The sequence below is a fragment of the Neofelis nebulosa genome, chromosome 10, assembly GCF_028018385.1.
Source record: "Neofelis nebulosa isolate mNeoNeb1 chromosome 10, mNeoNeb1.pri, whole genome shotgun sequence".
NCBI lineage: Eukaryota > Metazoa > Chordata > Mammalia > Carnivora > Felidae > Neofelis > Neofelis nebulosa.
Genome location: NC_080791.1, coordinates 25,861,760 through 25,879,156, shown reverse-complemented (window position 1 = coordinate 25,879,156; position 17,397 = coordinate 25,861,760). Strand labels below are relative to the sequence as shown.

General features: G+C 36.7%; 1 protein-coding gene across 5 annotated transcripts in view; it reads left to right on the top strand.

Moving 5' to 3' along the window:
- Nucleotides 1-17,397, top strand: part of ARHGAP32 (Rho GTPase activating protein 32) — a 300,175-nt gene that overhangs the window by 172,567 nt on the left and 110,211 nt on the right. For all 5 annotated transcript variants that reach the window (XM_058687307.1, XM_058687308.1, XM_058687303.1 and 2 more), the window contains one exon: nucleotides 10,878-10,964. In XM_058687307.1, the coding sequence (XP_058543290.1) occupies nucleotides 10,878-10,964 (87 nt within the window). The remainder of the gene's footprint in view (nucleotides 1-10,877; nucleotides 10,965-17,397) is intronic.

Here is a 17,397-nt window from a genome sequence, read left to right as displayed (position 1 = left end):
AAAAATACACCAGATGGAATAAATGGCAGACTAGAGGAAGCAGAAAAATGAATCAGTGACCGGGGGACAGAGTAATGGAAAGTAATCAAGCTAAACAGGTGAGAGAAAGTAAAATTATGCAAAATGAGAATACACTTAGGGAACTCCATGACTCCAACAAACAAAATAACATTTATATTATAGGAATCCTAGAAGAAGAGAGAAAAGTGGGCAGAAAATTTATTTGATAATGTAATAGCTGAAAACTTCTTGAATCTGGGGAAGGAAACAGAAATCCAGATCCAGGAGGCACAGAGATCCCCCAACAGAATTAACCCAAGGAAGTCCACACCAAAACACATAATAATTAAAATGGCAAAAAGGAGTGATGTAGAGAGAATTTTAAAAGCAGCAAGAGAAAAGAAGATCAATACATACAAGGGAAACTCCGTAAGGCTATCAGTGGATTTTTTTAGCAGCAACTTTGCAGGCTAGAAAGGGAGTGGCATGATATATTCAAAGTGCTGGAAGCAAAAAGCCTGCAGCCAAGAATACTGTATCCTGCAGGGCTGTCTATTCAGAATAGAAGGAGAAGATAAGTTTGCCAGGCAAGCAAAAGTTAGAGGAATTTATGACCATTAACCCAACCCTATAAGAAGCATTGAAAGGGGACTCTTTGAGTGGAAAGGAAAGACCATAAGTAAGAGTAAGAAAAGTGGGAAGCACAAAAGCAGTAAAAAGAAGTATATACGTAAAAATCAGTCAAACGATTCACAAAATAAAAGGATGTAAAGTATACCACCATATACCAAAAACATGAAGGTTGGGGGGTGGAAGAGAAGTAAAGAATAAGTTCAAACTGAAGTGACCATCAACTTAATATAGACTGCTGTATGCAGAAGGTGTTATATATAAACCTCATAGAAACCACAAACCAAAACCAGTAATAGATATGCAAAAAACAAAGAGAAAGGAATCCAAGTATATCACAAAAGAAAACCAGCAAACTATGAGAGAAGAGAGCAATAGAAGAAAAGATCAGAGAAGAACTACAAAAACCACAAAACAAGTAACAAATAGCAATAAATACACACCTATCAGTAATTACTTTATAAGTAAATGAACAAAATGCTTCAATCAAAAGGCACAGGGTGATGGAATGGATAAAAGAAAAAAAACAAGACCTATTTATATGCTGCCTCCAAGAGACTCATTTTAGACCTAAAGATACATGCAAATTGAAAGTGAAGGGATGGAGAAACATTTATTATGCAAATGATGTGAAAGTGAAAAGAACAGAAAGCCAGGATAGCAATACTTTTATTGGACAAAATAGACTTTAAAACAAAGACTGTAACAGACAAAGAAGGACACCAAATAATAATTAAAGGGATCCATCCAGAAAGAAGATATAACAATTATAAATATTTCTGCACCCACTTTGGAAGCACACAAATCATAAAACAGTTAGTAACCAACATAAAGGAAGTAGTTGATAGTAATACAGTAATAGTGGGGGTCTTTATCACTACATTTACAACAATGGACAGATGATCCAAATAAAAAAAATCAATAAGGAAACAGTGTTTTTTAATGACACACTGTACCAGATGGACTTAACAGATATGTTCAGAACATTCCATCCTAAAACAACAAAATATACATTCTTTTCAAGTGTACACAGAACAGTCTCCAGAATAGATCACGTATTAAACTACAAAATAAGTCTCAACAAATTCAAAAAGATCAAAGTCATACATGGATGTTTTTTGACTACAATGCTATGAAACTAGAAATCAACCACAAGAAAAAATATGGAAAGAGCACGGAAACATAGGGTTTAAATAATATACTACTAAACAATAAATAGGTCAACCAAGAAATCAAAGAGGAAATAAAAAATTACATATAGAGAAATGAAAGTGAAAATGCAAAGGTCCAAAATTCCTTTGGGATGCAGGAAAAGCTGTTCTAAGAGGGAAGTTTATAGCAATACAGGTCTACCTCAAGAAGCAAGAAAAGTCTCAAATAAAAAACCTAACCTTACACCTTCGCAAACTAGGAATAGAAGAAACAAAACCCCAAACCAGCAGAAGGAAGGAAATAATAAAGATTAGAGCAGAAATAAATGATATAGAAACTAAAAAACAAAAAACAATAGAGCAATGAAAACAGGAGTTGATTCTTTGAAAAGATCAATAAAATCAATCTAGCCAGAATCATCAAAAATAGAGAGGACTCAAATAAAATCACAAATGAAAGATAACTGACGCTACAGAAATCAAACAGAATATTATGAAAAAGTATAAGCCAACAAATAGGACAACCTAGAAATGGGTAAATTCCTAGAAACATATAACCTACCAAACTGAAGGAGGAAGAAATAGAAAATTTGAACAGAATACCAGCAATGAAATTGAATCCATAATCACACAACTACCAATGAACAAAGTCCAGGACCAGACTGCTTCACATAATTCTATCAAACATTTAAAGAAGAGTGAATACCTATTTTTCTCAAGCTTTTCCAAAAAATGAAAGGGGAAGGAAATCTTCCAAATTCCTATGAAGCCAGCATTACCCTGACACCAAAACCAGACAAAAAACATCACAAAAAAGGGAACTACAGGCCAATAGCTCTGATGAATATAGATACAAAAATTCTCACCAAAATATTAGCAAACTGAGCCCAACAATACATTAAAAAAAATCATTCACCACAATCAAGTGCGATTTATTCCTGGGATGCAAATCAATTCCTGGGTTCAGTATTTGCAAATCAATCAGCTTGATACATCACATCAATAAGATAAAAGGTAAAAACCTTATGATCATTTCCATTGGTACAGAAAAAGCATCTGACAGAGTACAATATCCATTCATGATAAAAGCCCTCAACAAAGTAGGTTTAGAGGGAACATATGTCTAATAATGAAGGCCATATATGAAAAACCCACACATCTTCAATGGGGAAAAACAGAACTTTTCCTTTAAGGAACAAGACAGGGATGTCCATTTTCACCCCTTTTATTCAACATGGTACTGGAAGTCCTAGCCACAGCAATGAGACAACAACAACAACAACAACAACAACAACAAAATAAAAGGCATCCGTTTTGTTAAGGAAGAAGTAAAACTTTCACTTTTTACAGATGACATGATACTATATATAGAAAACCTGAAAGACTCCAAAAAATTAGTAGAACTGATAAATGAGTCCAGTTAAGTCGCAGGATACAAAATCAATGTAGAGCAATCTGTTGGATTTCTATATACTAATAATGAAGCAACAGAAAGAGAAATTAAGAAAACAATCCCATTTATACTTGCACCAAAAATATTAAACTACCCAGGAGTAAGCTTTACCAAGGAGGTGAAAGACCTGTACTCTGAAAACTATAAAACGTAGATGAAGGAAATTGATGACAAAACAAAGAAATGGAAAGACATTCCATGCTCATATATTGGAAGAAAAAATATGGTTAAAGTGTCTATACTATCCCCAACAGTCTACACAAAACATTTTAATTCAGTCCTTATCAAAATGCCAACAGCATTTTTCACAGAACTAGAACAATTAAAAAATTTGGAACCACAAAAGACTCCGAATAGCCAAAGCAGTCTTGTAAAAGAAAAACAAAACTGGAGAATCACAATTCCAGACTTCAAGCTGTAGTAATCAAAAAAGTATGGTACTGGTACAAAAAGAGACACATAGATCAATGGAGCAGAGTAGAAAGCTCAGAAATAAGCCCACAATTATATGGTCAATTAATCTTTGATGAAGAAGGCTAACTAGGCAATGGGAAAAAAAAAGTTTCTTCAACAAATGATGTTGGGAAAACTGGACAGCTACATGGAAAAGAATGAAACTGGAACATGTTCTTTCACTATACAGAAAAACAAACTCAGAATGAATTCAGGACCTAAATGTGAGAAACCATAAAAATCCCTGAAGAGAGCACAGGTAGTAATTTCTCTGACATCAGCTATAACAACATCTTTTTTGATATGTTTCTGGAGGCAAGGGAAACAAAATAAAAAAGAAGCTATTGGGACTATATCAAAATAAGCTTTTTGCACAACAAAGGAAACAACCAACAAAACTAAAAGACAACCTACTGAATGGGAGAAGGTATTTGCAAATTACATATCCAGTCAAGTGTTAGTATCCAAAATATATGAGAACTTATAGAACTGAACACCAAAAACAAAACCAACCAACCAACCAAACAAAACCACACCAGTTAATCCAGTTAAAAATGGGCAGAAGACACGAACAAAGATTTCTCCAAAGAAGACATCCAGAAGGTCAACAGACACATGGAAAGATGCTCAACACTGCTCATCAGCAAGAAATGCAAATCAAAAACCACAATAAGATAATCACCACACATCTGTCAGAATGGCTAAAATCAAAAACTGAAGAGACAAGTGTTAGTAAAGATGTGGAGGAAGAGGAACCTTTGTGTACTGTTGGTGGGAATACAAACTGGTACGGCTGTTGTAGAACACTGTGTGGAGGTTCCTCAATAAATTAAAAATAGGACTACCCTAGGATCCAGTAATCACAGCACTGGGTATTTATCCAAAGAATACAAAGACACTAATTTGAAGTGATACATGCGCCCCTGTATTTATTGCAGTATTATTTACCCTTGATCTTAGCCAAAGGCTGAGAAGTGATATCGCAGCATTATTTACAATAGCCAAATTATGGAAGCAGTGTGTATCCATTAATAGATGAATGGATAAAAAAGAAGTGGTATATATATACACAATAGAATATTATTCAACCATCAAAAGGATGGAATCTTGCCATTTGCAATATCATGGATTATTGTATAATGCTAGAGAATATAAGGCTACCCGAAATAAGCCAGTCATAGAAGAACAAATACCATGTGATTTCACTCATATGTGGAACTTAAGAAACAAAAAACAAATGAGGAAAAAGAAAAAAAAGAGACAAAGCAAAAAAAAATGAGCTTTTAGTTTAAGGGAAGAAACTGATGGTTACCAGAAGTGAGGTCGGGGTGGGTGGGTGAAGTAGGCGAAGGGGATTAAGAGAAGGGAATTTATGAGTCCTGAATAATACATGGAGTTATCAAACCACTGTATTGTATACCTGAAACTAAAATAACAATTTATGTTTATTGGAATTAAAAAACAAATTGTATGGGTGAGACCCCAACCAGGCAAAACTGATAACTGTTGCCCCTGGGCTGACCTGCATTTTGGCTCTATAGATGGGCAGAGCTCCTGGTGGGGCTTTCTTATCAGGCAAGGTTGCCAGCAGGGGCATGGTGCCACGGTGTCATGGTACCAGTATCCATTGGCTGGTTGCTCTGTGTCGCACCCCCCTTTTTTGTTACTAAGTGACCCTAGGTGGTCTCCCTCTGCCAATTCCTTCAGTGTTCCCTGTGAGGAAAGACAGGAATGGGCCTCCTGAAGATCACGTCTGAGAATTGGGGAAGTTGGATATCTCTAATGGGCTCTTTTCTCCCAAAGGATGATCACAGTCCTAGGGAATCCTTTCAGTGTGGTGCTATGCTGGCCTGGGAAAGGGGTGATAGTCATCGTGAAACCACTCCTCTTTACCTTCTGATGTGACTTTCTTAATTTTTGTGGTCTAAGTTTTGTGTTGACCTCACCTCCCAAGTTCTGGGATTTTCAGAAAGGTATTCTTGTGTGTTGATAGTTGCTAATGCCTGTTTTTGTGTGGGGGTCTAGAGTCTGCGCTCTCCTGTTCTTCCTTCCATCTTCCTTTTTAATTTTTTTTTGTTGTTGTTGAGATAGAATATGCACTTGGCAAGCAGGTACGGGAGGGGCAGAAGGAGAAGGAGAGAGAGAATCTTAAGCAGGCTCCTTTCCCAGTGTGGAGCCTGATGCAGGGTTCGATCTCACGACTGTGAGGTCATGACCTAAGCCGAAATCAAGACTCAGACAGTCAACCGACTAAGCCACCCAGGTGCCTCATCCTGTTCTTCCATCTTCTTTATTTATATTTTAATGTTTATTTATTTATTTTGGGAGAGAGAGAGAGACATAGCACATGAGTGGGAGAGGGGCAGAAAGAGAGGAGAGAGAGAGAATCCCAAGCAGGCTCCACACTGTCACTGTTAAGCTTGATGCGGGGCTTGAACTCACAAACTGCGAGATCATGACCTGAGCCAAAACCAAGAGTCAGATGCTTAAGCAACTGAACCACCCAGGTGCCCCTTAGATTGTTTTTTTATATTTATTTTTGAGAGAGAGAAAGAGAGCGAGCCTGAGCACGAGTGGGGGAGGGGCAGAGAGAGAAGGCGGCAGAGCATCTGAAGTGGGCTTTGTGCTGACAGCAGAGAGCCTGATGGGGACTTGAACTCCCCAACCATAAGATTATGACCTGAGCTGAACTTGAATGCTTAACTGATTGAGCTGCCCAGGAGCCCCATATTCTTCCTTTTTCCTGATATGACTTCTATAATCTCTTTATGTTTTTCTCTTTTTCCTTCTGGGATTTTCATAATGCATGTGTTGGTCTTCTCGAAGGTGTCCTACTGGTTCCTGAGTAACATTTCACCTTTTTAAAAAAAATGTTCATTTATTACAGGGGAGGGGTAGAGAGAGAGGGACAGAGGATCCAAAGTGGGCTCTGTGCCTGACAGCAGCGAGCTTGGTGCGGGGCTCAAACTCAAGAATGGCGAGATTATGACCTGAGCTAAAGTCAGATACTTAACTGACTGAGTCCACCAGGTGCCCTACATTTCACTTTTTAAAAACTTTTTCTTTCTGTTCTTTGGACTGTATATAGGTTTATGCTGCTTTCTGAAACTTTTCATTTTACCACTTTGCTTTGATGAAGACCTACATTAGTAGAGTAACGGCTTTTTTTCATAAAAGTGAAAACCCTTTTTGGATTTCTTTCAGTTAGCAAAACCAGGTACCAACTAACAGAGGTCTTTCGTAAAAGTAAGGTGGTGTAATGTAGACTTTTGAAAGGCAGGGGATACTCTTTGCTTTATACCATTTTGCCTTTTAAAAGGTTTCAAAGGCTCTCTCTCAAAAATAAATAAACATTAAAAGATTGAAAAAAAAGGTGGGGGGTGCCCGGGTATGGATCAGTTGGTTAAGCGTAGGACTTTGGCTCAGGTCATGATTTCACGGTTTCTGAGTTCGAGCCCCATGTCTCAGCTGTGCTGACAGCTCAGAGCCTGGAGCCTGTTTTGGATTCTGTGTCTCCCTCTCTCTCTGCCCCTCCCCTGCTCGTGCTCTGTGTTTCTCTCAAAAGTAAATAAACATTAAAAAAAAAATTTAAAGGTTAAAGGAATGCTCTACTTTTTGGATAGTGAGGGAAACCTGTGTTTTGACTTATTCTGTCTTTCAGTAAGCTGATTTTTCTTGCCCAAATCTGCTGTTGATCCCTTTAGTGCATTTTTTAGTTTTAGTTAGTATTTAGATCCCTTTAGTTAGAATTTTTAGTCATTCCCCAGATTCGTTTTTTGTTCCCTTTTTTACTTTCTGTTTCTTCTTGATATTTTCATTTATTTATAAATTGTTTTTCATATTTCCTTTAGTTCTTTGTGGTTTCTTTGACTTCTTTGAGTGCGTTTCGTGTGGTACATTTAATATGTGTTAAGTCCTATATCTGGACTTCTCAGGGATAGCTTCTATTGGTTTATTTATTTATTTTTTTCATGTCAATGACTCATGCCTTCTGGTTTCTTTGTATATCTTGTGATTTTGTTGTTGTATACTGGACATTGGATATTATAATGTGGTAACCCTGGGAACTGGATTCTATCTCTCACCACAGGTTTGCTGTTTTTGATACTGAGGGCTGCAGTCTATGTTTTTAGTGACTTTAACAGACTATTTTTGAAAAGATTGTGTTCCATGTCATATGTGCTCACTGAAGTCTTTCTTCTTTTACTTGTGTTCAGGTAGTATTTTGTCAGGGAATTCCCTGAATGCCAAGAACTAAAAATAAAAAATAAAATAAAGAAAAAGCCACTTCCTCCAGTCTTTGCATACTTCCTTTGTGTTGGGGCACTCATTCAGCAATGAACCGGGCTTTTTACAGCTCTGACAGCCTGGAGAGTAGAGGTGAAAGCTTAGGTCTTCTCCTGTCTTTCGTGCATGTGTCCCAGCCTGAACATGTTCATGGGTTTCTAGAGTGCTCTCGTTTCCCAAGGAGCCTCTCTCCTCAGCTCTTTCTCCTGGGCTTTAAGCTGACTATAATCTTTTGCTTCATATGACTGAAGACTTTTAGTTTATTTTACAATATCTTAGCAACGCTGCTTTTTTAAATCCCTGAATGAGTTCCAAGTTAGGTGAAAAAGAGATGTGTGCCGTGTGTCGGTTCTTCATGTAGCTGCCAGACAGATTAGAAGGGACATGCAGTCGTTTGTCAATGATGTCTCTCCTCCTTCTGGACCCAGGGAAAGGGGGTCCCGTACTTGGGGCCAGGACTGCTATCCACAGGAGTGCTGCCAAGATGGGGAGGAGTGGAGCGAGGGTGGGTGAAAATGCCACAGAGTTTTTAAGTTGGCTTTTTCTTGATTCAGCGTTCTCATGGTGATTGTAAACCTTTACTGTATTCTAGCATACTGCGAAAGTTGGTTGGGAGAGTTTTTGCTTGTTTGTTCATGTTTCTGTGAAGGGACTGGGATTTGCAGTTGCCTACTTTGCCATTTTACTGACATCATTGGACCATCTGTCTTTGCTGTTCGTTCCTCCACATCCATCTTTTTGCCTTTTGGGGGAAGTTTCTTCTCTTCTTCCTGACCCTCTCCTCCCCCCAGTTCTGTTTAGGAAGATTGATTTTATTTCTAGTCTTTACTTATTTTATAGTTACTGACATTTTAATTTATTTTTATTTTTAATTTTTTTTTTAAGTTTATTTCCAGAGAGAGAGAGTGAACATGAGTGGACGAGGGGCAGAGAGAGAGGGAGAAAGACAATCCCAAGCAGGCTCTGTCCTGTCAGTGTGGAGCCCAACATGGGGCTCGATCCCAGGAATCGTGATATCATGACCTGAGCTGAAATTAAGAGTCAGACGTTTAACCAACTGAGCCACCCAGGTGCCCTTGTAGTTGCTGTCATTTTAAAGTTTTATATTCTCCCTTATGGTTTGGATGTTTAGAAATCTTGTGTGTTTTTTTCCCATTGCGGGGAAAGTGAAAATTGATGAGATACCTGACGATCTATTTATGCTTTACTGCTAAGCCACCAGTTTTCTGACCTAAGGGAGAGCATGCGCTCATTCTCTGTCTCAGTCATGAGTGCCTCAGAGGGCCCTCTGCTCTTTCTTGCCCTGTCCCTGTCTACACTGGTTAGCTGCCGTGTGCTCAGGGAGACTTCACACACTGCACAGGTTCATCTCTCTCCGTTCTCCCGGTTTATCTGTCTCTGTTCTCCTGCTCTTGCCCGAGCTGTTGGTGCATTGACCCTGTCTATATACCTGGGGAGGGGGGTGGGTATTGTCTCTCTGTTACAAGATTTTCGTTGGAATTTTAGTTCATCAACTCTAGTCCATATGCGGTCTTCATGGTTTGGCTGGTTTCTGCTTAACCCTGTCTAATGCACGTTCTTTATCCTCCTGCATCTTTACCAGGCTTCTGAGCATGTCTATGAGTCTGAGCACGTCCATGAGTCTGAGCACGTCCATGAGTCTCTTCTGTCTCATGAATGTCTTGTCACTTTCTACAACTTAGTTCATTTAGGTTTTTTCTCACCCTTAATCCTTTTTTTAAAATATGATTTTGTAGTGAATCTGCCTTATTTTGACTGGTGTGAGAATAATCATTATCCTACGAACTTCTACTTCAGACCAGAATGTTTTTTTTAATACCTCAGTGATCCTGCTTTCAAAAATAGAGACTATGTCTTCATATTTTATTTTTATAATATTAGCTATAATGATAGGTAACATTAAGTACTTACTGACTACCAGGCGTCTTGGTGAACACTTTCTGTGCATTATCTCATTTGATCCTCACAAACTTGAGAATAAGCATTATTATTTCATTCCCATTTTCCTGATGTGAGATTATATGGGTTGCTCAATATTGTACAGCTAGCTAGTGACACTTTTGAACTCAGGGCTGTGTGTCTCTGGAGCAGAGTTTGTAAACGTAATATAAATGTGAGAAGAGAATTGTATGTGGAAAAAAGTCACAGAGCAAGTGGCATGATGAATGACAATGAACATTCAGCCTAAATACTGGGGAAAAAATGAAGAGCAATTAATTCTGTGGCAAAGTCTTCTGGAGAATACATGCCTCCTTTAAAGGGTATGGTCACTTTTCCGTTCCAGCCGGTTGTTGCTCCTATGAGAATATGGGTCTGATATTTCAGATTTTCTGATTTTTCAAAGAAGTCAAAATGTGTATTTTTCCTATGAAACGACCCCATTTCTAAATTTGAGCTGCTGGTTTAAAAAGAAGTAAAATCCAATGTACAGACATACATAATTCTGAAGTGACATGTGTCTGCAGGCCCGGACTATTCTCTGGGAAGTCAGTTTCCAGTCTGTGTAATAAAGCCTGAGCCCTCTCTAACCACTTGGGCATGCTGTCTCTCAGTGCCTGCCTTACTGCCTTCCTTTCACATATGTGCTAAATAAGGAGGTGAAGACCTACTCATGAATGAATGTATTTTATTTCTTTCTGTTATGCAGTTGTGCTAGTTTAGATTTAAGTTACAAAGACAATTCTTAGAAACGTAGTTTTTGAAAAATCCTGAATTCTTCATTTTGTCTTCCGTAAGCAGTAGATTTCCATTAAAAGGCCTATCTTACAGCAAGTTAACGTGAGGGTTCAAGTATTACTGAATGCCTCGTTTATTCATCATTAATCACAACTCTCCCTCTCTTCTGCCCTTTTTTTTTTTTTTTTTTTTTTTTTTTGACATAGCTTTCGCTTTCAGAAGAACAGAATGAAGTAACGAAAAACGGCTGTGAATCTAAAGAGCTGGTCTACCTCGTGCACATTGCTTGTCAGGTAATTTTGTGGATGTGGAGGCTCCTTTTAGTGCATTTCTTCAGTGGCTAATTGAATTCGCAGAAAGATACCTGTGTGATACTGAAGTGGAATTGGACACTGTATGACTATTGTTAAGAAAATAAATGGTATCCTTTAAAAAAGAGATAAATGTGTTCGTACAATATTACATGGAGTGCACAGTTTAGTATTGTAACTTGCATATCTTCTATCTGCATCTTTAGAAAGTTTTTAAGGTTTTAGACGTTTGTGGATGAATACCAGTGACGATGGCAACACAGATGTTTTGTTTTATTCTTGTCCCCGTCATATTGGCAGTTCTGCATGTACTCATGGTTGAAACAATTAATAGAATCAGTCTTACAGATACTTAATTTACAGACATAATTGAAAGCTCTTCTTGTAAGAGTAAAGGAAATACATCGTTTATTGACAATTAGATTAAATGAATCAGCTACTGGTCCCCTATCACAGTAAAAGAGCAGATGAAGTTCTGCCTGAGATGCTCACTTTTCTAACCAAGACAGTACGTTTCATTATAGTGTCTGTAGTGTATGTGGTGTATATAGGGGGGTGTGTGTTTTAGAAGGGCACTGTTTCTTGACTCTTAGTATTGAAACTTTTGTGAGGGGGGTGCCTGGGTGACTCAGTCAAGTGTCTGACTCTGCTCGGATCATGATCTCATGGTTCATGAGTTTGAGTCCCACATCAGGCTCTGTGCTGACAGCTCAGAGCCTGAAGCCTGCTTTGGATTCTGTGTCTCCTTCTCTCTCTGCCCCTCCCCCATTCTCACATTGTGTGTGTGTGTCTCTCAAAATAAATGAACATTCCAATTTTTTTTAATTTAAAAAATAAAACTGTTGGAGTGTAATTACTGTGACTTCTCTTTAATGAGATTTAAAAAGGGTCATTGTAGCATTATTTCCTCTGTCAACTAAGTAGTTTAGTTCCTGTTAATTTACTTTACATTCATTAAGCCTTATGTCTAGTTTTAAGTTCATAATTGTAAAGTAAGTGTTTTTGAGGGAGGCTTTCTTTTGTGCAAAGTTTTTAGTTTTCTTTGGGAAAGAGTTAGATAAGGGCATTTATGTTTTTTTCCCCTCAAAAAGTGTTATTCCTTCACCTGAAGTTAAAAATTATATGATCTTGAAAAATCTAATGCTTATCTCATGAGAAATCCCTGACTTCTTAGTCTTCGTGACTTTAAGGAGAACCTTTCAGAATTTAGTGCTTTATTTATAGATGTAAGAATATGAGATTGGAAATTGACTTTAGCTTGTATAGAAATAAGATGGCCAAAGTTTCATATTGTTTAAATATGTTTTATTGTGTGTCATCTTAGTTCCTTTGAGGAAGTAGGCAGCTCTGAATCACTGTTTTGTGTCATGTTTCAAAAAATGCTTCTATTTCTTGACTTAATTTTTAAGTGAAAGTTTCACATGTTCTATGGTGAACCATTACTCACACATTAGTGTAAATCATATCCTCTTTATCTAGAGTACATGAGGGCATGTCAATAATGAATTTATTAATCCCTCTATGACCTAACATCTTTTAGCATCTTTCCTTCTCACCATTAATTTTCATATGTTCTGACAATGCAAATAGTTTTCTCATAAGCAAATCAAAATGTTATAAATACTGGTACCATATTTTTAAGTGAACTTGAAAAGGTAAGCATGGTATTTTGGAACCATATGCCAGAATGTATAATTGTCACTTGATTATGCTTAGTGAGTTAGTTACCTAGCTACTTAGACTATTTCCTGGTTGCAAGTATCTTGTCAAGCTGCTTAAAAAAATTCAGACTACTTGGTACGCTATTCATTACATCAAAGTAGTAATTTACTGCAATATGATAATGCCATCGTACCTCTCTGTAGCACTGAAAGTAATCATTGATGCACACCCCCTCCCCTCCCGGCTCACTTTCTGTATTCTTGCCATATGTGTTGGCCATAAATCGTATTAAATTAGAATCATATATATTTTTTAATAACTAAAATTATAGAGACTCATAATCAAACCCTCTCATTTTTGCCAGTGAGGGAATTGAAGCCCAAATTACTGACGTGGCTTTCCTAAGTTCTGTAAAATCTTAGCACTAACTTCTAGGGACTTCAGTTTCCTGATGATCAGTTTTTCCTGCATGTCGGTGGAATTTACAATCTAGAACAGACTTAAGAGATTGCCTAGTCTTCAGATAGGATATGATCACCATTACATGCTGATGTAATCTGTACGAGAAACCACTTTTTCACATATTGCATATTTTTGCTAATTTCTAATTTTTAATTAAAGTAAACTTGGAATTCTTTTTATTTAACCCAAGTATTTGTCTTTCATCTGAACCCACTCTTCTCCTGTTCTTTTATCCTAGAAAATGGCCAATTTTCTGTGAAAATTCTGAAAAAACTGTGGATTTTTTTCCCAGCTTTTTGGAGGTTAAATAATACTGATTCTCTTAGGTCTTATCTTTGAAACTTTAACTGTGCTTTCATCTCTGCCTTTCAAGTTTTTATTTCTTGTTAAATTGTGAATTCAGAAATGTAAACCATGTCTTTCATACTGAATTGATCCAAATTCAGTAGGCATTTTGATTACCTATATGTTTATATAAGTACACAGATACTGCGACATACAGTACAACATTTAATTCTTACAACAACTGTGTGAGGTAAGTAGTCTGTGTTTCATTTTACACATGATGAAGACTCGGGAATGTTAATAACTTCCCCAGGGTCATAAAATTAAAGAGAAAGACCAGGATTTGAACCTCAGTCTAGTGTTTTTGTTTGTTTGTTTGTTTGTTTGTTTGTTTGTTTTACTGTTGTTGTCTAATATGATTTATACTCGGTTAGCTACTCTGAAATCTGCAAGCGTATTGTAAATTGTAGTAAAGAATTACAGAAATGCACTGAGAGTGACAGTCAAGTTTCTTTGTATGACTTCAGTGGAGAGAGTTCGTATGTACATATTTTAGGACATATATATGTGTCTTTTTTTTTCTCATTTAGAAGTGCGGGTTATAGGTTTTTAGGATAAAAATACTTTTAGAAATTTTGGAAAATATGGGAAATGGAGAAAAAAGAATAAAATTGCCGTAACACTACTACCCTGATATAGTCTCTGCTTACACTTTTGTATATTCTTGCTTTGTTTTCCATAGTTGTATTTTAGGATTGGATACAGAGATATATATACAGTTTTATGTAATTATTTATAAAGCATTCCTCCATTGGTTATAATCTCCCTGTAAACATTCATTAATTAATATACTGAAGTATAGTTGACATACAATGTTATATTGTTTTAGGTGTACCAACATAGTGATTTGACATTTACATGTGGTACAACATGTTCACCATGATACGTATACTTACCATCTGTTACCATACACAGTTATTACACTATTATTGACTCTGTTCTTTATGATGTACTTTACATCCCTCTTAGTTATTTTATAACTAGAATTTTATATCTCTTAATCCCCTTCACCTATTTCATGCATCCCCCACCCTTCTCCCCTCTGGCAGCCAGTTTGTTCTTTGTATTTATGAGTTTGTTTCTGTTTTGTTGTTTGTTCATTTGTTTTGTTTTTTAGAGTCCACATATAAATTAAATGATAAGGTGTTTGTCTTCCTGTGTCTGACTTATTTCAGTTAGCATGACCCCCTCAACGTCTGTCTGTGTTGTCACAAATGACAAGATCCCATTCTTTTTTTAATGGCTGAGTAATATTCCATGTACCTATATTCCATAACTTCTTTATTCATTCACTTTTCAGTTGACACTTAGGTTGTTTCCTTATCACATCTATTGTAAATGATGCTGCAGTGAACACAGTAGTGCATATATTATCTCTTTGAATGAGTGTTTTGTGTTTTTTGGGGGGGTAAATAGCCCGAAGAGGAATTGCTGCATCATAGGGTATTTCTGTTTTTAAATTTTTGAGGAACCTCTACACTATTTTTTTTTTAGTGTTTGCACCAATTTACATGCCCACCAACAGTACATAAGGGTTTCCTTTTCTCTATATCCTTGTGCCAACAATTGTTATTGTCTTTTTGATACTATCCCTTCTGACAGGTGGGAGTAACATCTCATTGTGGTTTTGAGTTGCATTTTCCTGTGATTAGCAATGTTGAACATTTTTTCATATGTCTCATGATCATCCATATGGTCATTTTCTTCCATTTTCTTTGGAAAAATGTCTGTTCAGGTGTTGTGCCCATTTTTAAAATAAGATTGTTTTTCTGTGTGTGTGTGTGTGTGTGTGTGTGTGTGTGTGTTCGGTTATTTGAGTTCTTTGTATATGTATATCTTATTTGATATATCACTTGTAAATATCTTCTCCCATTTAGGAGGTTGCCTTTTCATTTTGTTGTTGGTTTCCTTCTCTGGGCAAAAAAAAAAAAAAAAAAAAAAAAGCTTTTTAGTTTGATGTAGTCTCAATTTTTTTTTTAATTTTTTTTTTTTTACGTTTATTTTTTAGACAGAGAGAGACAGAGCATGAACGGAGGAGGGGCAGACAGAGAGGGAGACACAGAATCGGAAGCAGGCTCCAGGCTCTGAGCCATCAGCCCAGAGCCCGATGAGGGGCTTGAACTCACGGTCTGTGAGATCATGACCTGAGCTGAAGTTGGACGCTTAACCGACCGAGCCACCCAGGCGCCCCAGTCTCAATTTTTTATATTTGTTTTTGTTGCCCTTGCTTGAGACAAATCCAAAAAATAATATTGCTAAGACCAATGTCAAAGAGTTTATTGTCTGTGTTTTCTTTGGGAAGCTTTATGGTTTCAGGTCTTACATTTAGGTTTTGAATCCATTAAAAATTTTTTTTGTAACATTTATCTGAGAGAGAGAAAGAGACAGAGCATGAGTGGGGGTGGGGCAGAGAGAGAGGGAGGCAAGAATCTGAAGTAGGGTCCAGGCTCTGAGTGGTCAGCACAGAGCCTGTGGCAGGGCTCGAACTCGTGAACTGTGAGATGGTGACCTGAGCTGAAGTCAGACACTTAACTTACTGAGCACCCCAGGTCTTGAATCTATTTTGAATTTGTTTTCATATATGGTGTAAGGAAGTGGTTCAGTTTCATTCTTTTGCATGTAGCTATCCAATTTTCCAAACACCATTTATTGAAGAGACCATTGTATATTTTGCCTCCTTTGTCATAGGTTAATTGACCATACAAGCATGAGTTTATTTCTGGGCTCTCTACTCTGTTCTGTTGATCTATGTGTCTCTTTTTGTGCCAGTACTATACTGTTTTGATTACTATAGCTTAAAGGTGTAGTTTGAAATCTAGGAGCATGATACCTCCAGCTTTGTCCTTCTTCCTCAAGATTGTTTTGTCTGGATCTTCTGAGGTTGCATACAAATGTTAGAATTTTTTTGTTCTCGTTCTATGAAAAGTACTGTTGGTGTTTTGATAGGGTTCTAGTTCTATGAAAAGTACTGTTGGTGTTTTGATAGGGATTACATTGAATCTATAGATTGCTTTGAGTAGTATAGACCGTGAAACAATTTTAAATCTAGTCATGAGCATGGTACATCTTTACATTTATTTTTGCCATCTTTCTTTCATTAATGTCTTACAGTTTTCAGAGTATAGGAGTTTCACCTCCTTGGTTAAATTTATTTCTAGGTATTTTATTATTTTTAATGCAATTGTTAGATTTTTTTCTTAATTTCTCTGTTTGCTATTAGTATATGGAAATGCAACAGATTTCTTATATTAATTATATTAATTATCAAATTCATTAATTATATTAATTATCTAATATTAATTATATTAATTTTGTATCTGCAACTTTACTGAACTCATTCATTAGTTCTGATAGAGTTTTTCTGTGAAGTCTTCAGGGTTTTCTATATATAGTGTCATGTTATCTGCAAATAGTGACAGTTTTTACTTCTTCCTTACCAGTTTACATTCCTTTTACTTCTTTTTCATATCTGATTGTTATAGCAAAGACTTCCAGTACTTTGTTGAATAAAAGTAGTGAGACCTCATCCTTGACATGTTCCTGATCCTAGAGGCAAAGCCTTCAGCTTTTTGCCATTGAGTATGATTTTATCTGTAGTTGTGTTACATATGACCTTTATTATGTTGAGGTATGCTTCCTCTGTTACCACTTTGTTGAGAGTTTTTATCATGAGTGGATGTCGAATTTTATCAAATGCTTTTTCTGCATCTATTGAAATGATGTGTTTTTTTATTCTTCATTTTGTTAATGTGGTGTATCATTTTGATTGATTTGTGGATATTGAACCATCTCTGCATCCCTGTCAAATCCCACTTGATCATGATGTGTGATCCTTGTACTGTTGACTTTATTCTTCTAATATTTTGTTGAGGATTTTTATAGTTCCATTCATTAGGGATATTGGTCTGCAGTTTTCTTTCTTTGTAGTGTCTTTGTCTGGTTTTGA